The sequence below is a fragment of the Crocodylus siamensis genome, chromosome 8 (genome assembly GCF_052110815.1).
Source record: "Crocodylus siamensis isolate JL-2025a chromosome 8, ASM5211081v1, whole genome shotgun sequence".
In the NCBI taxonomy this organism is placed as follows: Eukaryota; Metazoa; Chordata; order Crocodylia; family Crocodylidae; genus Crocodylus; species Crocodylus siamensis.
This window is the reverse complement of record NC_143402.1, coordinates 65,658,611-65,681,155: the sequence shown is the minus strand read 5'-3', so window position 1 is coordinate 65,681,155 and position 22,545 is coordinate 65,658,611. Positions and strand designations below refer to the sequence as shown.

Genomic DNA, 22,545 nt, shown 5'->3' with positions numbered 1-22,545 from the left:
CTGGAGGTTATATCCTTGTAAATGCGTCTTTATTCATTAACGAGCCAGAAAATGTGAGCATCTTAAATGCAAAGGAGCCTATGGTAGAAGAAATATGGCATCTTGGTTTCAGCTCAAGCTCCAAACTGGATGATGGGAGTCCTCTCACCAGGTCCTAAGATAAAGCTGAGCCCTAGCGTGCAACAAGAGATGGGCACAGGAGAAGGCAAGTTGCCTACAACATACTTTGCTCCTTCCTCTGCCACCAATACCAGTTGCAAGCTCACAACAAGCCCTAGATAAGGTTCTATTCATGGCCCCAGCAACAAAATTTGTGCTGTTCATTTCCAAAACTGATAGCCTCCAACAGTCCTGTGTCTGGGATAGAAAATACTGGAGATCTCACACTTTTTCCATATGCTACTAGTAAAAAAGAGCTCCCCCCTAGTTACTGGCATAACTAAGCCTGCTAACACAGATGTACCCCATGCTTTTTTTTTTTCTTCCAGGTGTTTAGAGGGGGAATAAAGATCAGGGACAAAAGAGGGTAATGCAAAATAATTGATTTTATTTAAAATAAAAAGCAAACACAATCAATCATCCAAATAAAACAATTAAGAGCATTCCAGCGCTGCTGGATGAAGGGATAAGAGCAGCTAATGCAGGGCTGGGGTGGCAGTGACTGGCCAATGGAGCAGTGGACTGCATTTCCCTCCCCACCCTCGAGGAAAACAGGGAGCTCTCACCTGGAGTCTAACCTCTTTCCTCACAATGGTGGAGGATACAGGGAGGAAAAAGGACTTACATGGAGCATGACAGATGCTGATGTCTCTAGTAAGCAGCTGAGGAGACTTGAAGTAATTCAGAACACAAATTGGCATTAATCTACTGAAGGGCAAAAGGAGAGGAAGGGAAGCCAGCACTTCCTTCCAGAGAGCCACTAGCTCCCACTGTGCCTTGTGTACAGAACAGAGACCAAGAAACATGCACCTGTTATCAAGCCCCTCTCTGCAGATCCTGTTTGTTAAGATGGTTACCCACTGGTCTCTGTAGCTTGCAGCAGGGGTAGAGGAGACTTGGAATATGATCTGTTCTGACTGTCACACTGGGATAGGAAAGCACTGCCTGATCTGAGAAATTTCTCCTCTCTGGTCACAGTACGTAAAACAGTAAAACCAGGATTATAATAATCCAGCAGTTTCAAGTGACCTCCTATATGGAACAGGAGTTAAGCAGTTTCTGGAAAGCAGTTTCTATCTTAAAATAAGCTGGGATCCTTCAACAGTCCTGTCATTTTCAACAACTTTTGCATAAGAATCTTTGGGTCTTACAGACATTAGCTACACGTAGCCTCACAACACCCCTGTGAGGTAGGTCTTCTCTCCTTTTTATAGGTAGAACCCAGAGGTGGACGGTTGGCCAGGGTAACACGTCAATGGAAGAGCATAATGTAGATCCCAGGAGTCCTGACTCCCAGACTCTACTACAGGCTGCCTGAGCAGGGACACTGAGCTTCAGATGAGAAAATACATGGATCATGGAAGCTGGTTTATACTTGCTGATTTCACCTGCCCTGTAGCTAGCGTCAAATGTCACAGCATGGGCCACTCAACAGGAGGCCCCACATCCATGTTGATCCCTTTTATTTTCACTTCATTCAACAGTCTGTAGACAAAGGGGTAAGCACTCTGCCCTCTGGATCTTCAGATTATGCTACTGCTGGAACAGGTGGAGCTTCCTTGGCACTGGGAGGCAGGTTGGCTTCTCCACCTCTTAGCATTATCATAATGGCAGAGTTGTACCCACGTTGTCAAAGGGAACAGCTAGCTGCAGCTTCTGCCAGCTCCTCATGCACTAACCACTAGCCCGGCATGGCGGACAGGCAGAGCTGCCCAAGGCACAGCACAGAGACCTTGCTGACCCAGGCTGCCCTCACCATTAGCACCAAACTTGCCCACACTGAATGCCATACTGTTTCTCAGGAGGCAGCAGCTGAAGCTTGCTCCATCTGATGAAGCTTAGATGCAGCAGGTAGACTCTAGGCATCAATCTGCTCAGCACAATACTGGCATCTGGGCTAGGGGTGCTGGAAGTCTTGACACCTTATAGAATCAGCTGGTCTCAGGGGAGGGACCTTCTTCACATGACTGCTCAACACGTTGTGTTGTCACCAGCACGACCCTTGGATTTTGCTCAGCAATGTGTCAATGAGCCACCACTGTGCTCCTCTGACAAGTGACAGACACATAGGTGGTCTGGAAACAAGGGTCTGTATTAATGACAAAGACAAGCTGGCTTCACTCTTGCAATATGCTGCAACCTGGTCTCCCAAGGAAGGAAGGGGAAATCACAGGGTAATGGACATTAAAAACCAACATGCAGGCTTCCACTTAATCCAACCCAGACAGAAATCACAGTTAAGGATGACAATCTGCCTCTAGCTGGTAGCTGGACATTGCTGTGTGACTCTAACAGTCCATTTCCTCTTCAAGCTCCCCCTTCCAAACAGCAGGATGGAAACAAAGCTGGTTTGTCATCTGCTAGGGCTCAGGAAGGAGCAAACAAACAGCCAGGGCTTGGGTATGTTATTCTTGATAGATGAGTATTTCTCCCTGGCACAGCAAATCTCCACCCTGGCAAGGATCAGGCTATGGGAAAGCTTTTAGTGCACAGGCCCTTGGTAAACAGCAATCCCAACAGATCCCCCGGGGAGGAGAGCTGCCCCCAACATAATACAATGGCAACTGGGCAAACCCAAGCATCCCATTGTACTTGTAGAAGTTTAAGACAAAATAGTTCTTCCCCTCACCTGTTGCTTCTAGAGATGGTAAACGTTACTATAGGCAGCTTCCAACCTTAAAGAGCTGTTTAGATAGGGGAACAGCACTGATTTTATTCATCCCCCAGTTCTGTAACTGCTTGTCACTTAAAGCCCAACACACAGTCACCATCAAAAAGTCAGCATGCGTCAGTAACAAACACCATCATCAATATCCCCCTGGACCTAAGGGGGTTTGGTAACTGTTAACAGATCATGGCCTTTCCATGGCTTTTACCTGCCACAAACCACTTGACTCACTCAAGCCCCAGTGTCATGACAAGGTGCTAGTGCATCTTGTTATATTCGCTATGGGAGGTACTAAGCATAAGTGAATTGCTGCTGGTTAAAGATGTCACATCTTAGAGACCTTTCAGGCTGGTTTAGGTGCTGCGTACACAGAGAAAGGTGCTTCTCAGGGGCAGTCATTGCCACAGTTGAAGTCCTCCCCTATGCTTAGGGTCTGTAGAGCTGTTGACCTTTCCAGTGCTCTGGTACAAGATCCGCTGGATATCTACGTAGGACAGAAGTGCTGCATCCCTCTCAAGTGTACGCAGGACAACATGTAAACATATGACAGTGTCAGAGCAAGGCAGGTGCCTGGGTTCACCTGCTGGTTTTAAAAAGAAACAGTTCTTTAAAAGCTCATCTCTTCCACTTCCTTGCAGACCCTGTGAGCCGTCAGACACGTGGCACGTCCTTACCAAAAGCTGGGTTTATCCTCTGATCGTTTAGTGCACTGATATGGGGGGCACAGAAGTAGACTAAGCATTGCACAGTAGAGTTGGGGAATGTCCTCCCCCACAAGTTAGCAAGGGGTGAACCTCAGATAGCATGGAACAGAAGAGAAAAGTGTGGTTCAGAGAGGAGCAGTGAGAACTTAAAAACAGTTCAGGAGACAGGAGCTGAAATGGGTGAAACAGATCTGGCTGACTGCCAGTGGAGCTCCGAGCAGCAGCTGCCTCTAGACGGGTCTTGTTATCTCTCAAGGGTAAGTGTGGCTTCCACAAGATTCCCTAATCCTGTCAAGAGAAGTACAACTGCCTGTCAGGACTAAGGCACTTCCTGGAGCATCAGGATGCAAGGCTGCAGCATGCTGGTTAGTTTCTTCAAGGAACTGCAACATGCCTGGCAAAAAATCTTAGATACAATTCTGCTTATACCACCTGTTCTCCTCAACACAACCACAAATAACAGCTCTGCCAGCAACCTCTAGGAGACAGTAGAAAGAACAAGCAGAACACTGGCCACGAGGTAGGAAAGCAGTGGGAGGAGCACCTAGGGAAGAGGTGGTTTTGGATGAGGTACTCCTACTATAAGTGCAAGAGATTACATAAAGTGCCTGGATCCTTCAGGAAGAAGGATTTCTGTGATACAACTTGTGTTTCTAAGAAAGTTAAGAAACCAGGATCTGTGCTGAGGTTCTCTGAGCTGCTTCTTCCCACTCTGAGGTCACAAGTGGCCTGGAATTGTGGATGTCATCATGAATAGGATAGCCTAACCTCAGGTGGGAAATTAGTAGCCAGTGACTCCAAAATATTTAAGGCTGGCTTACTTCATTTAAGGCTGGCATTTTTACTTCAAATGCACATGGCTTATGAGCAACTCCCAGGAGAATGCTCCATTACTGGAAGCTAGACAGTAGTATGTAAACTGAACAAATTTCGTGCAGAGCACTGCCTGGAAATTTGATGCATCGGGCATATTAGAGCCAGGTAAGCCTTGTGCCTCTTTCAGCTGCCTATGCTTTCATTCAGTAGAGTATTGAAACTATGACATATCAGAAGCACCCTGAGATCTGTGACAACTTAGGAGATACACAAATGAATGGGGGGAGCCTGCAGCACAGAGCATGAGTGTGCTTAACTTAGTAATTTTTGTCCAAGAAATTCAGTAGTTTCTAAATCAAGCACTTTGGAGGGTCTACTACCAAGCCACTCTGCAATGTTCACATATTGCCAAGTATGGGAGAAACACCTTCCTTCCCAGTAAGTTTTCACCAAATGAGTTATACTCCCATGTAATTAATGTGTTTCTTCCCACCCCACCCTTCCCGCCAGCTAGGAGCTTAGCCTTGGGCAGCACTATTTTTGGAAAACTCATTAGCAAGCCTTCGGAATGATAGTTATAATTAGCCATTTTAAAGGGTAATCTGGGGGGGCGGGATTGAAGTTATCCAGGCAACAGTGGAAAATGAGAAGCTACCTGAACAGTTGTTGGAAGCCTTTCAGGTTGGACAGGTGTTCGAGGCTGGGTCCTTCTGGTCTTTGGCCTGTTTACCACACACTTGCGCTCCTCACTGAGCACGTGACCAAATTGTTCCCTTCCTCCCACAACCTGCCATGCTATTTCCACAGCCACCCCTGCCAAACACAGCATTTCTACTAAAATAAATTGTTGGGAAGAAGTTATAAAATTGTTTATTAAATAAGGTAAAATTTTTCCTTGGCACTTTTTTCTTTTTTAAAAAAGAGCAACCTGGCTGCCAGCTTGGGGAAGACCAAGAGTTATTAGATTTGGATAAGGAAGGGGAGAAGGGACAGCACCTGTGACAAGCTGTTTCACATTCTAGGCAGTCTCCTTCTCCTCTATTCCTCTCTCCTCCATCGGGATGGGTCAGCCTGACCTAACCCTGCCAGATTCACCTTACAGTGTCTTTTGTTTGGAAAAAAGAAACAGCTGCCAACGCCTGGTCACCTGGAGGAGCTGCGTTCTTTGCTCACACAATCATCTTGAGAGGTCGTGTCACCATTACCCATCATGCTGCAGGTTCTTCTCTTTTTCCTCCGATGCATCATCCCCTCTGTCTCAGACCCAGAATCACACTAAGCATGGAGAAAAACCAAACAGAAGGGTAAGCCAAAAGCACAGAAATCCACCATTTCTTTGGTTATTAAAACAGCAGAACTTACGTAGACCCCAGCTGTGATGGTACAGTTGCCATGAGGCTCGAGTGGAAAACAGATGCCATTTTAGCATAATTAGACAAGAGATCAAAAGTTAGGAGCTATGACCCCTTGGCTGATTCCCAAAGCTAACTGTTGACCCGCGGTCAAACACTTAGACTAAGATTTTTAGATGCCCAGCTGGTCACATAATGACTACACATTCCCAGAGAACAAGTGTCCAGCACTTCCTGAAGAGTCATTTTAAAAGTGTTTTATGTTGCGCGCTTACAAGTTAGTCCATTTTAAAAATCTTGGATTTACTTTCTGCCATGGCAGGAGGACAGGCAGAGAAGAGAGATCAGAGTAAACAGCTTCACTTTGGAACCAGGAGTGGGCACACTTCACGCAAGGCTGAAACTGAGGGCGTTTTTCATAGTTCAGGACTGAACTTTGGAGCCTAAAGTTTCACTCACATTAATGATACCACCTTACAAAGAATGGTAAAATTCCGGGATTTTATGCACGCAACTTCTACAACTCCAATTCATGGCCAATAAGCTGCCGAGAAGTATAATATAGTCACAGAATAAGAATTATGTGCTGTGCCAAATCCTTACCTCTGAATCAGAGTCCGAGGAGCTGGAGCTAGAGGAACTGGAAGAGTCACTAGAGCTATCAGAAGCAATACCTGTAGATTCTTGTAGGTCAACTGAATCAGCTAACACTGCCAGCTCAGGATGCTCTTGCTTTAGAATCCTAAGCAAAGCCAAACATCATGATTAGCATTTCAGTATCACCTCTGAATGAAAATCAATGTCTGTGCTTTTATCAGTGCAGACTGGTTGCAAGTTACAACTGAAGTAGAAACAGGGGGACAGAATCATCTGGTATTGTGGAACCTTCCTGAGACAGGACCCAAGCTATAGCTATGGGGTTATTTAGACAGGCTCTAGAAATATTTTCTGAGACTATTACTGACATTAAAGAGCTGTAAATGCTTAAGTCTTCTTTAAGAGAACAAATTATTCATTAAAGTAAATTGTGTTTCTCTTCAGAAGCTATTGTGCTTCTGGATACCATGACAACTGAGAAGCAGGTCCTTAAAACCAGATACTAGATACGGGCACTGGATAGCTTTAGGAATCAGTCATTGCATAATTAGCCTGGCACTTCTGGAAAGGGTATCTGAATGGATTCAGATTAACAGCAACCTAGATACTGCCACCTGATGACTATTTAGCAATCTAAGTGAAATAAGTTGGTTGTCAGCACTTCCCATTACAGCAGCGTCTATAGCTACAGTCATTATTGTGTCCTTGTTGGCAGCCTCTGCAAAGAGATCAAGGGCACAACAGGGACAAAGAACAAGGCCCATTCGTTGTTGTGCCTACAGATAAGGTTAGCAGGAACACCCTCTCCACGTGGGAGGACTGCCAACACCTCTCACCAGTAGTGACTGCCCTCTGAATACTTGGAGGATGAGTTAGATAAAAATGCAGAGGCAGTGAGCTCTCTTCAAGCAAGCCATTTCAATATGGTTCATAAAATTCTCAGACTGCACTCCTGGAGTTCATGCACTGCTTGACCTCAAGTCAGCCATACGAGATCATAGGAACCACAGAAAAGTAGGGCTTAAAGGGACCTCCCAAGATCATCTAATTTAGATCTGAAACCATATGCTGTAAACTTTTCCAGGAAGCAAGACTTAGCCACCAACTTAACTTAGTGCCCTTTGTAATAAGACGCTACTGTAAAAGCAGGACAGTTTAGAAAACATGGGTTTCAAAATCACAGCATATTTTCCTCATCTTAAGGTGGGCATGTTTTTTTCCAGTCAACCCAACTCCAGTCATCCCTTTCACAGGGAGGAAGGTGGATATAAGATATAAGAACAGAAAATTCCTGCAGCCCTTACCTGTACCATTTCCTTGACAGTTTGGGCCTCCCCCTTACTGTCTTGTGCCATACCACAGGGAAATTGGTACAGCTGGCAAAGTTCTGTGTGATGGCAATGGTTGTGTCGAGATTGAGAACCACATGCCACCAGCCACCTACAAATGCAAATCAAGAGATCATTTTCAGCTACACAATTTGAAAAAGCAGTTAAAAAGCCGCATAAAGTATTTAGATGTTCCAACCTCTCCTCACTCTCACTACTGTAGCATCAGATATTTTTATATTTCAGGATGTGTAACAGTACTATTCCCCCCATTTCATGCAGGGCAACAGAGGCATAAAGAAGCAAGAAATTTATGCAAGGCTACAGGAAGACTGTGTCAGGGAAGGGAACTCAGCCATGCTCTGGGCCTGGACAAATGGATGCAGATTGTGGCACAATTTCAATCAGTTGCATATAAACCGCACTAGGATCAGGAACAGACATACATGCAGCTATCCCAGGGTACTCACACGCAGTACTGACCTACAACTACCTTCAGCAAATGATTTCCCCAGGAATGATGCAGACAGACAGCACCTACCCCTGTTGTTTGTAGAGTTGTAAACAAGTCTGAGATAGTTCTCTGACACAGTTATCCCAGGTTAATGGATTTACATCAGCTATCTGCATCCCCTAATCAATGTAAACATGGTTTTCCATCTGTGCCCCATCTCCCAAGTCTCAAACTAATGTCCTTAACTTCCTTCTTTCCCAAATACAGAACCAACAGACCCCCTTTTAAGAAGTCATATGTTCCCATAAAGAATATTTTTCAAGTCTCTGCCCCAAGCTCTTGACCCACCAAGCGTTAAGTTTCCTAAACCTAACAGACCAAGCAGTCTTCTGTACACTCCTGGGCCTTTTTGCTAGATCTTATTCCAGAATGTCTACCTACCCTTACCCTGCCCATACATAAACTACTGTAACAGAAGATTGCACCTCTCTTTACCTCAGTCCAAAAGTCTGTGACAGACCTTTCCAGTTCGCAAAGACTCCCAATGAAGATGTAATTTGACAGTGACATTTTTGAACCTATGGCTGCTAGCAGCTCACTTAACAGGAAGCGCCACTATGACCCAGATGCCACTACCAGATTGTAGGTCAGTTTTCACCCTTGTTTAGCAAGTTTTTACAATCATATTTTAAACACTGTTATGTTGTTATGATCTAGCTGAAAACCCATTAAAAATACCACACACATACAGAACAGAATTAGGCTTTATAATTAAAACAAAAAACGCCCCCAAACAAACTAATGGCTACAGAGCCTTCCTAATCAAAGATACACTGCAGAGTACCACAACAATCACAAGATACTTTTCAAGCATGAAGCTACGCCAGATCTTTGCCAGAGAAACAAACAAGTATAAAAGAAGGAGACAGACAACTTGCTGTGTGATGCTGGGCAAGTCATGGCTAAATCTGACACTACAATTCAGCCAAAAACTCTCCTGCTCTGTTAACCGTGTTCCCCTGCTAAATCACAGGGCTGTATGCTCACATCCCATACCACAAAATGGAAGTGCCCTTTTTTTAATTTCTACTCCTAATTTTGCTTTTAACAGTTAAAGTCACGGAAACAAGAAAGCAGCTGGTATCTGTCAGTACTTTTTCATTGTTCTTTCCTCACAGCTGTGACAGCTGAAGTCTTTTAATCTGTTACGCTGTTTGTAAACTCAAGAATACATTTTAATAATGGGCCTCAAAGGCCTCAATTTTTCTATGCCTTTGATTCCTTCCTAACTGTATAATTTAGTTCAGGATCATATTCCCGAGCAAAGAGCACGCCCTCTTGTGTCCTGCTTGTTCAAAACATGGTGCACATGACCTACTACAGGGTATTTGTGATTTTGAAATAATTTTTTTTGCTCTTTGAATATTCAAAGACAGCCCAGGGTGTGCAGTTCTTTCAAGTGTCCCAGAATAGGCACCCATCTGTTCTAGAGAATGTGGGCCATGAAAACATCCCACTGTCAGGCAGGAGACATCTGAAAACACACCCTCCTACCAACCTCAAATTTCATTATAAAATCACCCATACCTGGCACGAAGACAGTCTCGCCAGATTTCTGTAAGATTTCCAGGGGCTTGAATTCAGGGGGCCAGGTGGGGAGCTGTGTCCTAGGATAAATGATGTTGAACCAAGTGATCGCCTCATCCTGCTGGTTCCCTCCTTCCTCTCGTGTCACTTTGATCAGCTCTCTGGGTGTGCTGGTAGGAAAGAGACACCAGCGCTTGTGTCCCTGGACCAAGGCATTCCAGGCACTAGTTCCCAAGGGGTCAATATGAATTCCTGTTCCTGATCTAGGAGGACCCATCACAAACCACCTACACAGGGGAGGGGAAAGAGAGAGGTTAGTCGCATCCCAGAGATTCCTGCATCTACTTTCCTTGTATTTCTAAGACCTTGAAATTAACATGGCTTTTTCTGTGTAATGTTTCTTTGTTTTGGAACCCAAAGAGAGCAATACAACAGTGACTGCAGGAGATCATTAGGTCTGTGCTACAGCAAAAGACATATTATATTGTTTTGCCTTCAGATCAAAAGGAATCGTGGTAACTGCCTTTATAATCTCTTGATGGGAAAAAATTGAAAGAGACAACTATAAAACATATAGATGATTCCTCATTAGGACCCAGCTATTTGAAGGCCTGAACTCCTTGGTCTTTAAGGATGTTCATTATTAGGCCTATACAGCAGCGTTGCTCGTCACAGCAGGAGATTGAGTCACTGAACCAGGAAGTCCCTTCCAGTCCCAGCTGTTCTAAGTTCTCTTTGCTACACAAACAGCATTTCTAGATCATGAGATCCTATGCTGCAGCTTTTGTTCCAATAGGAAAGAATATTTGAGGATCCTCAGTAAAGAGGCAGAATGATGTTATATAGCTCCCATCTGCCCTGCTCTCTCCTCATGCCTTTTATATACTGTATCATTTACCTAGCTGCAGTCTATTTTCCAGTAGTCTCTGCCAAAATTTGGTAAGTATATTCTCATTCCTATGAGCAAGACGTATTTCTCTCTGGACAGAGAACTGCATCTGTTTTACAGACTTAAGGGTAACTGCATCCTTACTAGTCTCAAGTTACTCTGGGGCAGAATGATAATATAGGTTGTCACATTAGCTTCTGATAACTTTGGCTGGGTTAATTGCTACTAGATGCCCTCCAGGAAAAAAAAGCCAGTGTTTCTACTTCCACCTGCCTTCTGGACAAAGGAGGGGTTAAGGGGTGAAGCACAGGAAGGAGAAAAAAGAAAGTCCCCTTCCAGCAACACCATCAATTCCCTTCAATATGAGGAGCACCCAGGAGTTCAAAGAATGGAGGAAGTCAGCACAGTTGGTAAGTGTAGATTGCCAGTGTTGGACATGCCACCCAAGACTTGAGTACCAAGCTGCATTCATTCTACCCTGTAAACCAGCTGCAAGAAAAAAAGAGCAGTAGGGTCATAGTTCTCTTGATACCAAAGTCAATGCTGAATTCAGGCCCTTATATAGAATAACTTGAGCTCTGCAAGGCCACGAGTCAGTAGCTGAGTGAGAGTTCTCTGCAAAAACAGATACATGAAGCATCTTCAAGAAGCAGTTCTTAAGACATGCAATGCAACTGTCAATGCCATTTTTCTGTCTATACCTGGATTTTTCACAGGCTGACGCATTAGCAGCTTCACCCTGCCAATGTGCATTCACCTATCCCTGCCTCAAGGTTTACAACTAAACAAATATGAACAGGTTGGTTACAATTATTCATAGCTTGGGCGGTGCTACCCATAGTTCTGAACTGCCATTCTTTTATGGTGGATTATAAAATATTTCACCAGGCTGGGCAAAGTTACTGTATTTATACTTCACCACGCAGTGTTCACAACTGAAATTAACACATTTTATATTTGCTTCAAAGAGGTTAAAAGCCAGGTTTAAAAAAACTGAAACTCTCCTTAAAAGCCTCTGTAAAACTTTATACAGAATGTCAATGCTTAACTTTGGTGCCTGCATCCCTATTTCAACAGGAAGCTGCGCCGTCACAATGGTACGTTTAGTTATCCTACTCAAAACTTTACTAAATATTTTTAATCTACTTTTCTAAATGGATGTAGCATTTAAAGACTAACCACACTGGAGCACTACTGAGGAAAAGTACTTTTCAGAGCTTTATAAAGTTGTGGGAAAGCTCCAGCTTCCAATATCCCAAAGAAGGAGATTAGCATATGGAAAACCAGTTGGGGTGGCTGGGATGTTACTGGCTCAGGTTAATTATAATGAAGTTATTTAGTTTACCTAAAGCCCTGGTTAAGTTTGCATAATACACAGTTATCGTAACCAATCCTTATCAGTTACTACATAACATGTAGTACCATGTACAATTGTGGTACTAGGAGCAGTGCCCTTCCTCAGAAGTTGTATCTGATGACAAGAGTAATCGCAGCATTTGCTAATGTCTACAAAACTGGCGTCTGAACAGGTCCGTTTCCAGCATCTGAAAGAAACAGTGCAGTAAGACTCCAAATAGGCCATACATGAAACTTACCGTCCTGGTACCTTCCTGCTCCATTTACTTAGTTATTTATTATCACTTACTCTGTTATACCTCAGGAGAAAAATCAAGTTCTCACATGATCAAGGCTTTAGTTTCAAATCAGTGGAAGACTCGACAACTCAGCAAATGCCATGCGACTCTCCTCACAGTGGCTCTGGATGAGGCTGTATTGCTCATGATGTGAAACAGGTGACAGCAGCATAGGAGAGACTTTTTTGTTAACTAGACAGGCAGGCACATCTCTTAAGTGGTAGGGCATCCTGGCAAGCAGTGTGGCTATAAGAGGACAATTACCTGGGAGTACCCAATTACCATTAACATTTGAGTTCGTTCTGATCATATGCTAACATGAAAAAAAATGGTAGTGTTGGAGTGATGTTGTAGCTCTGATGGTCCAAGAAACACGCAACAGCCAAGCATCTTTAATTGGATCAACCGCATGGTTGGGACAGACTTAGATAACCTTTTTAATACAATTTGCTGCAAGCTTAGTCCTAACAAAGAAGAGGGGACTCAGTCTTTTTGGGTTCCCCATTTCACACAAGCACTTCTCTCATCTGGGCTAGACTTTTTACTTTAAATGAATTGCTGAGTGACTCAAGTGAGTTAACATGTCTTTGCTAGAGGTCACTAACATGAGGTGTCCAGCCCAGCCTTCAAAAATGCAGTAACGACCTTATTTTTACTTATAAAAGAAAAAAGAAAGAAAGAATATAGCTAGCCAATTGAGCTAAGAATGTAATAATGCCTTAAGACATAAGCCCTTAGGAGGTAGCCTGCATGAGGGGTCTGACTCGATTGTAACTGCTTTTAATAATCTACACAATAGTAAGACACAGCTTGCACACGCATGCAAACTTTCCTCAAAGGCGTAATGAATACGACCTCAGTGACAACACACAACCTTGGAGTCACCTTACGGACATTACCAATATTCATCACTAGTGCAAAAAATGGAAAAGCAGACATTGTGTGCTTTTTAAAAGGAGAATATGAAGCAGCAAGCAGTGTCTTATCTAACACTGCAAAACAAAAGCCTGGATCCAAGGTGGCAACTGAACTTGGGAATTTTTTAACAACAGTTTTGCCTTTCTTCCTCTCAAGGTCAGGGCTGCAGGTCAATCTTAAAATATCAGAAGACATGTAAAGTTGCACAGAAATTAAAACATCTGGAGCCACCCAACAGGTCGGATGTCTCAGCCCACCTCACTGCGGTATCGTACCTGTAAGGCGGCCTGCGTTTCTCTCCTGCGTACTTGAACAGGTCGTCAGTGAAGAATTTGGGCACATTGTAGTCCTCCAGCAGTTTCCTGCGCTTGGGGTGCTCACCGTAACTGCTGTCGAAGATGTAGAGGGGGCTGTCGTCACGCGTGGTCTCCATGTACTCGATGTAATACTTCATCTTCATCTTCACAGAGTAGCCGTCGTTGTCCTCTCCGCACTTGAACTTCTGGTTGCGGTACTTGCGCTTCAGGCGCTCCAGCGTCCACTTCTCCTGGGCGGACCAGCCCGCCTGCGCGTTCAGCAGCACCACGGGCTTGTAGGGCTTCTCGTAGCGCTCCACAAACTCCTCCGCCGACAGCTGGAGCGCGTCCGCCCGCTCCACATTGTCCTGCGCGAGTGGGAAGCGGGGTTTAAAAACGAGCGTTACCAGGGGCCCGCGTCTCCAGGGGCCGGGACCAGCCTCGCGGGGGGTTATGTTTCCACCTACGCTCAAAGCTCCCCCAGGGAAACGCCAGACCACAAAAAGGGTCCCGGAGACATTGTTTCTCGTGCGAAGCCCTCAGAAAGCCCGGGCGGGCCGGCGCTGCTCAGCCGCTCCCCGGCGCGCTGGGAGGGAAGCGGCGCGGCCGACACGGCTCCACCCCCGCTGCTCCCTGCTCAGCCCCGCGCCCCCCACGCCGCGCCCCCGCTAGTACCTTGCAGGCGGCCGGGCTGAGCGGGAACGTCTCGCAGTAGTTGTGGCGCGTCCAGTCCAGGGAGTCCTTGAGTTCAGGCCGGGCGCTGCGCTTCGCCTCGCGGATCCGCTTCTTGCTCTTGTGGTTCATGCTCGGGCCCCGCCGCCGCCGCCGCTTCGAGAAATTTCACCCCCGCCGTGGACCCGGCCTCCACCCGCCCCGCGAACGCGCCGCCGCCACCCCATTGGTGCTCTCCGCTCCTTCCGTCACGTCCGCACCGCGAGGATTGGCCGCCGCGACGTGGCGGACTGGCCGCCATCTTGAGAAGGGCACTTGAGGGGAAGGGGCGGGGCTTGGGTGCCCTTCCTCCCGCACGTGCCTCTGGGAGGTGGAGCCCAGGGGACTTGTGGCACACGCGCGTGTCCTTCGTTTGTACCCAGGGGAGCTGTTACAACCTCCTCTCCCATGCCTGATGAAGGGTGTTTGTGCCCAAAACCTTGCAATTAAAGAACATTTTTTTTTTGTACAAAAATCTTGTTGGTCCTATAAAAGATTCTACAAGTCCCAATTGCCTTTTCCTCTGGGCCGGGGTGGGCAAAATGTGACCCATGGGCCGACTGTGGCCTGCTAGGCCATTCTATCCAGCCTGCGGGGCGTCCCCAAAATTTAGGAAAAGAATATTAATCTGCTCTAGCCTGCCTGTCCTGCGGCCCTCGATGGCCTGCCAAACCTCAGTAAGCGGCCCTCCGCCCGAAATAATTGCCCGCCCTTGCTTTAGACCAATACGGCTACAACTTGGATACCTGACCCACACCTCCTGGGATTCACCCATACTTATAATCCCTCCTTTTATTTCCACCGGCTCCCCCACACAGCCTCAATTTGCCACATGCAGGAACTAGGAAATTGCCCCCCAAAAAAGGTTTTTGCAAAAAAAAAAAAAAAAAAAGGAAGGCAGCGTGATGTAGCAGGGGAAGGGCCCTGCCAGTAGGGCTGTGCGAAATTGCGCCGGCCATTTCATTTCTACACTTTTGACTCATTTTGAGGTCGAAACAGCACAATCGAAACAAAACAAAGGCTCTCAAAACAGCCTTGAAACAAAAAGGAGGCTAGTCGAAATGTTTCAAAAGTCAAAATATTTTGACCATAGCACTGGGGATGGGAAGTCAGTCCAGCTGGGCTGACTCCCCGTCCCCAGACGATCTAGTGAAACGTCGAAACAGGCTGTTTCGATGAGGCAAAATGGAACAGCTGTTTCAAATCAAAATGAAATTTGATATGAAACGCCGTTCCGCTGACACCTTGAAACTTAAGGCGAAATGCAACAGTGCCATTTCACACAGCCCTACCTGCCAGGTCCTCTCATCCCAACAGGCCAGACATGAACCTGGCGGCTGCCCCTGATTCCACGTTGTCCTAACCCCGCAGAACAGGGAGTCACAATCATGCCCTGGGGTGCCTGGAGGGCCTTTCAAGGAAGATGTGGGGTGTCACACAATGTTAGGGTTACAAATAATCAGAGATTTCACATAGAAATCCATAGTTGGGTGAGTTCTTTGCAACAGAAAAACTGTTTTTTTCCATAGTCAAGAAATGAGAGAAGACCAGGGATCCTAGTTTTCTCAGATTTAAAAAAATCCCCAATTTTCAGCTTAAAAAAGTAACCCCAAATCCACATATTTCTGTGATTAAAATAAAACATCATTGTGTGTGTGTGTATAATTGGTGTTTCCTTTTAATATATTAATATATTTAATATATGAAACTTCTATTAATATATGTTAGTGGGGTTTCATTTTAATCCTGCAAAAAATGTGGATTTGGGGTTACTTTTTTAAGCTGAAAATTGGGGATTTTTTTTAAATCTGAGAAAACCAGGATCCCTGGTGAAGACTAAGAGTTGGCATTTTCTGAGGGGGACCTCGAGTCTACGAAGGTTGAGAACCACTGCAGCGGCGTAACATTTCTTTGCACAAAACACCCCCATGCTGGATTTGGGAATTTAAGGCATTTAATCCTGCAATTCCCAAGCAGGGTGCCAGACAAGAGAAAAGGCAGAGATTTCAAGTGGGAATCCATCATGTCAAAAATGTTCTGACCGGCTGTGGATTTTCAGAGTTCTCTGCAATAGAAGAATTGCTCAATTATTTTCCTGTAGTCAAGAAATGAATGAAAAACGACAACCCAGCCTTTTCTGAGGGGTACCTCTGGTTTAAAAAGTTTGCTAACAACTGTTTTGGTAGGATGGGATGAGGGAAGTCACTGCAGATCCTGAGGGAAGAGGCCAAGAGCCAGAGGCTCCAGGCAGAAGTTTGAGAGAGTAAATCCCTTTATAGGAAAATAAATTCAAAGATCATTGTGGGCCACATGATAACAAAAATTGTGGTCTGCCCAGGTTGTCACTGAAAGCAGCATGAATTTAAACCCTTTTACAGGAAAATACATTCAAAGCCAATTGTGGGCCACACAATACCGAAAATTGTGGTCTGCCAAGGTTGCACGAAGAGAACAGGCCGCCTTTCATCCCCTGTACAGTTTCACTGCATCGGTTCTCCACCTTCCCTTTCTCCAATACCCCAGGTTATAATACCTACATCTACAGATAAGAAAACCGTCTCTCTCTCCCTTACTACTCAAGGAAGCCAGCGTGGCCATGAACCCTCAAGCCTGAGACCAGACTGTGCAAGCCCCTGCCGCACCGCAGTCCGCTGGCCCACCCTGCAGGCCACGCAGACGGGCCAGCACGCAGACCCACGATCGCTCAGGCACTTCAGTGCCAGGCCTGCAACACACTGACCCGGCCCCTGCAGCAAAGCGATGATCCCCTGGGAAAACGCCCGGCCAGCGCCCAAGTTAGCGCTTGAAAACGTGCGAGACTCTGGAGCCGGTTTCCAGCCCGCTCAGGGCCCCTAGAAGAGCCTGATCCTGCGGCCCCGCTCCCGGGAGGGCGACTCGGACTGCCCCCGCGCCGAGGCCGAGCTCCGCGGCCGAGGGGCGGCGCCTCCACTGCCTTCCGCCGGCGCGGCCGGCTCCATGTGCGAGCCGGGGCCGGGGCCGGGGCCGGGGCCGGGGCCGGGGCCTGGCGCGCCGGAATTCCGCTTCGGCGCGGGGCCGGGGCTGACGGTGCGCGTCCCCCAGGTGCGGCCTGCGCCCAGCGCGGATCTTGGCTTCCCGGGGTGGGCGAGGCCCCGGCGCGGCCGGCGGCGGCCCGCTTACAGCGCCGCGCACGGGGCGGGCGGAGGCTGCGTGGAGACCTGCGGGCGTGAGGGAGATCTCCGCGGGGGTGGGGGTGTAGGATCTGCGGGGGGTGTGGTGGGGAGGAGGGATGTATGATCTCCGTGTGTGTGTGAGATCGATCTCCAGGTCTGGGGCATTTGTGTGTGACATCTGGGGGTATTACTGTGTGCACTGGGGGAAGGGGCAGGGGCAAGGAGGGTGATCTCCAGGTATTCCTGAGTGTGTGTGTGTGCGCAGTGGGAGAGAGATCTCCAGACACTTGTGTGTGCGGGTGTGTATGTTATGAGATCTCCAGGGGGTAGGTTGTAAGGACCTAGGCAGACAAGGTTCTTTGGGTAAATCTGGTATCTCTTATTAGATCAACTGAAGTAGCTGGAAAAATTCTTCTTGGCAAGCTTGTGTATAAATATCCTCTTCAGGCTGAGGAAGCATCTGCAGTTGGATTTATGACACAATATAACCTGCCTAACATCTGACTCTCCCCTTCCCCTCAAGCCTGTGCCTCACCCACTGACACCTCAGCTTACATCTTCACTGACACCTTCCTTCACGCAGCCCAGCCTCCGGCCTTTTTACTATTTGTTCCCTCCAGGAAGAGCACGCACCAACTGCAGGTGCGTCCTCAGCCTGAAGAAGGATATTTATACACAAAAGCTTGCCAAGAAATTTTCCAGCTATTTCAGCTGGTCTAATAAAAGAGATCAAATTCACCCAAGCAGCCTTGTCTGCCTATGAGATCTCCAGGTCTGAGAGAGAGAGTGAGCTCTCCAGGTATTAGAGGATGTGTGTGAGGGGGAGTGTATGATCTCTAGGCATTAGTGTGTGCACGTGCACATTTTTTACTATGCTGGATGGCAGAAGATGAAAGGAAACCCCAGTTATGCTGAAACAGTAGTTCGAAGAAGTGCTTTTATTTTTTGAATCTCCACCTCTCCATACCTTACATTGTGAATAGCTACTTTGCACCTGAGGTTTATCTCACATTTCAAGCCAGTGTAAAAAGTGGACTAGGTTGAAAACATTTTAAACCAGGCAAAAAAAAAAAAAGTAAATAAATAAAAGCCTGTCCAAAGGCATTAAAGAAATTAAATGGAACTGTGTAATTGCTCCCGTTCTTGCAAGCGGTGCAGCTGAGCTGCCTTTTTGATCATGCTCAGAAGTGTATTAGGTCCTACCTCTGCAGCTAATGGAGTTAACAGTAACTGTTTAGTTAGAACCCAAGTTCATTTCTCATGTAGGACTGCTCTAAATCAGTGCCATAAATGTTTTTAAAAATGCCATACGGTCCTTGATACACAGTTGTTAAACTTATTTGAGTGTGTAAGCAGGACAGGGTTGTCCTTTTCCTTTATGAAAACACAGCAATTGCTACAGGTGGTATATTACTGAACCACCATATAAAGGCAAAAACTTACTAATGGGGTTTATCCTAGTCGTGACTGGAGAGGATAGCTCTTGGGGAAATGAGATGAAATCAAAGAAGTCAGCCCAAGCTGAATTTCAGAATCAAATCTTGACAGCAAAGTTCTTGTGGGTTGAGTCCTATACTTGCGTAAGCTTATTTGAAGGAATCTGGAGCATTATTAAATAAAGGCTGGAATACCCCAGTGCTCCAGCAGGTGTAACAGGAACAATCTTTAATAAATTAGTAGGGAAGCTCCAGCTAAAAGGCAAGCAATTTTTTCCCCCTAATTGTCGAGCTGTACATTTATTTGCGTGTTAGCAGAAAATTAACTGAAGTTACTCAGGATCAAATCTGAAATGAGCAAAAAAACTTCAGTCTGGCCTAGAATAAAAGGTATTAATATAATATTTTTGTTTTCCTTTCAAAATATTCTGTAGTGCTGCTGAAATTTATTAGAAAGAACTTATTGTTTCAGGTCCTGGATTCCCAGTATGGCATGTATGTTTGGCCGTGTGCCGTGGTCCTTGCTCAGTACCTGTGGTTTCACAGAAGAAAGCTACCTGGCAAGAGAGTTTTGGAGGTAAAAATGGTTCTTTTTTAAATCATGCAATTTTTTTTTTATAAAAGAAATAACAGAATCAATGTTACTGTCTCTTGAGTATCTACTGGTTTTAAAATTGTGAGCTCTTCTTCAATAATATGAAAGCTGTATAGGGCATAATTTTTTTGTTTCCTCTCAGGGTTTATAGAAGTCTTGATTTATTATCATCGTTTATTTTTTCTTTTCAATTCTGTTCATGTTGCCCCAGCCAGTCTAATTTTGGATCCAACTTACATCAGAAACTTAATGCTGTGGGAAATGCTTTTATGGCATTGGAGGTTTATTAACCAGCTTGCAAATTCTTTGCATGGTGTGGTAGTGAGACCCTAATTCATCTATAAATTTTGCATAGTTAGGTATTGATAGGGTACTTTGTCCTAAATATGGCCTTCACGTTAAGGTCCATCAGTTCAGTAACTAAGATGTATGTAAATGTGGACTGTCTAGTTCACCCTGGTATCTGCCAAATAGAAATTGATAATAGATTCATATTACTATCAGGGATCCAGGTTTTCCATTTCCCATGGGGAAAATGGAGAAAAACCTTGAATTTCTCCCCTTTACCAGAGGAAAACATGGATTTCTCATTTTACTGGAGAAAACCATGGATTTTGCAGAGCTTTCTGCAGGATGCAGTTCCAGTCTGCAAGGGGCTGGGGGGAGGGCAGGCAGGCAGGGGAGGCCATGTTCATGTAGATGCACATGGACACCAGATAGCTTGGAGCAGCTCCCACAGGTAAGTGAGGGAGTGGGAATTGAGGCCCCCATGGTGAGGTGGGGAGCTGGGCAGGGCTGGGGTTGCTGCCCAGCCAGGCTGCACATAGGGCTTGGGACTTACACTGTGCAGCCACAGGGCCCTGGCAGGGAGCAGGCTTATCCAGGGAATGGGCAGCTCCCCACCATTCTGCATACTCCCAGGGAGAAGGGGTAAAAATCTACTTAGGGATAACCAAAGTGAATTTAAAGAATTGCTACAATATTAACAGTTTAAGATGCAAGACTCATCCATCCTTCACTGTTTAGATTGGAGCCGGTGTGAGTTTACCTGGTATAGTAGCAGCTAAATGTGGCGCAGAAGTAATACTATCAGATAGCGAAGAACTACCTCAGTGCTTGGAAAACTGTTGGCAAAGCTGTCGTATGAATAACCTTCATGGGGTACGTGTTCTAGGACTCACCTGGGGTCAGATTTCTCCAAATCTGCTCTTTTTGCCTCCAGTAGACATTATTCTGGCATCTGATGTGTTTTTTGAACCAGAAGGTAAGTCCTCATAAGTAAAACGTCTAAAACTTTTAGGAAGGCAGTGTAAAACTATGAAATAAGTGTTCAAAATAAAATGTTGAAAACCAGATCAGGGAGGTAGGTTATTGAATACAGCTATGAGGACTACAAGGAACTGTTAAGCCATAAACCTTGACATTACGAGTAGTCGTACTCCCGGGTGTTGAGTTGTTTCTAGGGGAGAGGAAGGTCTGACATGAGAGTTCTAATGTTCAGCTATAAAAACATACTGAAAAGTATTAAGGGAGAGTAATATGCTATTAAAAGTTCAGTTATACAAAACCAGCCTGGTTCATAAGTCTAACTTTTAGACGTCGTTGGTTCTTTATGGCTTCTATTTGTACTCCAAACATAATTTCCTTAAGATCAAACTTTGTAACATACTGAAATGAATTCAGTATTGTTAATCTGACCAGCCATAAATATAACATGCACAGAAGAACCAGGATAAGCTAAAATGTTAACCTCCACCAATACTTTGATGCAGATTTTGAAGATGTTATAACTACAGTATACTACTTGATGGAAAAGAATCCATGTGCTCAGTTCTGGACAACCTATCAGGTCCGAAGGCAAGTATCACGAAACGGTTTTTTTTGCATTGTCAGGACTCAAAAGTTTTAAGTTACTTTAAATTGGCAGAGGCTTTGAGTCAGGGTCCTGCCTCCTAGAAGCCATAGGACCATATTCTTTGGATTGTAGCTGTACTGTAAATCCTTTCAATTGTATCCGTTAGTAGTTTTTAACTGCTGCCTAACAACTCCTTTGCCTACCTAAGCATTGCTCAACTCATGGCCAAATCTTAAAAGGGTAACCTTATAGGTAACCTGAAGTGGTCGAGAGAGGACTGTTGGCAGAGAATGTGAGGTAGAAGTGATCGACTAAGCAGGAACAGGCAGTTCTTTTATAGTACAATAGTGCTAGAAATGCATTTTACTTAAATAATGAACTTAGGAGTCACTGAGAGTTGTGCAAGCTCTTTTCTGTAGTGCAGAGAGGTTAGCCATTTTATCCAGTCAAGTAGAAGGTAAGCAGTGCCCCTGTGCTGTTTCTTTACTATACTTTACTACCAGGTTTGCCTTAGTCCAATCCTCATTCTGCTCTTATATTTTGACACTCAATATTGATACCGTTTACTTTTTCAGTGGTGACTGGTCTATTGAAGCTTTACTCTACAAATGGGAGATGAAGGCCACCCATGTTCCATTATGGTCTTTTGGTGCTGACAAAGAGCAGTTAGCTGGCTCTTCTCTTCCAGGAAGACACACAGTTGAAATGATGATCATCTCACTGGCAAGAGCTAACTATTCTTGAAGCTATGTATTTAATAACTTCTTATAAGACTGACTGTACCAGAATTTGGGGGGGGGGGGAGGGGGGAAGAAAGAAGAAAAATACTCTCTCTCAACAGCAACCACTACGCACATTTTGGAAACTTCATCCTCTCTCAAGTCCAGAATGCATTTAACTGTTCAGAATGTACAGATGTAATTTATCACGTTCCCACCACATACTCTATAGGAAGCTGGTAGACTACATTGTTTTAGATGCTTTTAAAGTCATTGTTACCTTGGATTGGGAAAAATAAAAAGCTGGAAAAAGGTTTTTTACTCCCAGTTTTTTCCCCAGACTCGTATCTTTATAGTTCAAGCACAGGAAAGGAAGAAAGCTTCACTGAAGAGCTTCCTGACATGTCACTGATGTTTGTACATGCTTAAGTTTGCAAAAAGTTAAACTCTATTTGAAATCTGAGTAAGAACTAAAAACTCTATCCCTTTTCAGGACAAGAGTTTCCTGTAGCTCCCAAAAGGGAAAACACATAAGCTTGATTACTTAACTGACTATGGGAAATGAAATATTCATTTGGGGAAGAGGGTAGGAACAGTAAGGAGTTTCCTGGGCCAGTCAGATAAAGGTTTTGTTCCTGCGTAGCCAACTTTAAATACGAAAAAGTGTTTTTGAGA

At 45.2% G+C, this 22,545-nt stretch overlaps 2 protein-coding genes across 3 annotated transcripts; one reads left to right on the top strand and one right to left on the bottom strand.

Moving 5' to 3' along the window:
- Positions 1–527: 527 nt before the first annotated feature.
- JMJD6 (jumonji domain containing 6, arginine demethylase and lysine hydroxylase) lies at positions 528–14,340 on the bottom strand. The gene is made up of 7 exons (XM_090059065.1): positions 14,078–14,340; positions 13,382–13,770; positions 9,666–9,952; positions 7,601–7,736; positions 6,303–6,441; positions 5,495–5,622; positions 528–3,819 (listed from the first exon to the last, which is right to left on the bottom strand). Exons 1-7 carry the CDS (start codon positions 14,204–14,206, stop codon positions 3,783–3,785), a joined length of 1,245 nt encoding a protein of 414 aa, XP_089915191.1. The 5' UTR covers positions 14,207–14,340; the 3' UTR covers positions 528–3,782.
- A 2,716-nt stretch (positions 14,341–17,056) lies between these two features.
- METTL23 (methyltransferase 23, arginine) lies at positions 17,057–22,185 on the top strand. 2 transcript variants are annotated; one of them, XM_090059066.1, is made up of 5 exons: positions 17,057–17,194; positions 19,174–19,278; positions 20,323–20,560; positions 21,069–21,153; positions 21,727–22,185. In XM_090059066.1, exons 1-5 carry the CDS (start codon positions 17,090–17,092, stop codon positions 21,893–21,895), a joined length of 702 nt encoding a protein of 233 aa, XP_089915192.1. In that variant the 5' UTR covers positions 17,057–17,089; the 3' UTR covers positions 21,896–22,185. The 2 variants fall into 2 exon arrangements, with proteins under 2 accessions (XP_089915192.1, XP_089915193.1); XM_090059067.1 differs by lacking the exon at positions 17,057–17,194 and adding an exon at positions 18,203–19,091.
- Positions 22,186–22,545: the final 360 nt, after the last annotated feature.

What these genes read in the sequence shown, in the direction of transcription:
- JMJD6 (XM_090059065.1), bottom strand. Translation starts at nt 14,206, where the DNA reads ATGAACCACAAGAGCAAGAAGCGGATCCGCGAGGCGAAGCGCAGCGCC. An exon ending in TCAGCCCGGCCGCCTGCAAG is followed by an intron (nt 13,771 to 14,077) that starts GTACTAGCGGGG and finishes CCACTCGCGCAG; the next exon opens with GACAATGTGGAGCGGGCGGA. An exon ending in CCTCGGACTCTGATTCAGAG is followed by an intron (nt 5,623 to 6,302) that starts GTAAGGATTTGG and finishes CTCCATGCTTAG; the next exon opens with TGTGATTCTGGGTCTGAGAC.
- METTL23 (XM_090059066.1), top strand. Translation starts at nt 17,090, where the DNA reads ATGTGCGAGCCGGGGCCGGGGCCGGGGCCGGGGCCGGGGCCGGGGCCT. An exon ending in TGACGGTGCGCGTCCCCCAG is followed by an intron (nt 17,195 to 19,173) that starts GTGCGGCCTGCG and finishes TTATTGTTTCAG; the next exon opens with GTCCTGGATTCCCAGTATGG. An exon ending in CTGGCAAGAGAGTTTTGGAG is followed by an intron (nt 19,279 to 20,322) that starts GTAAAAATGGTT and finishes TTCACTGTTTAG; the next exon opens with ATTGGAGCCGGTGTGAGTTT.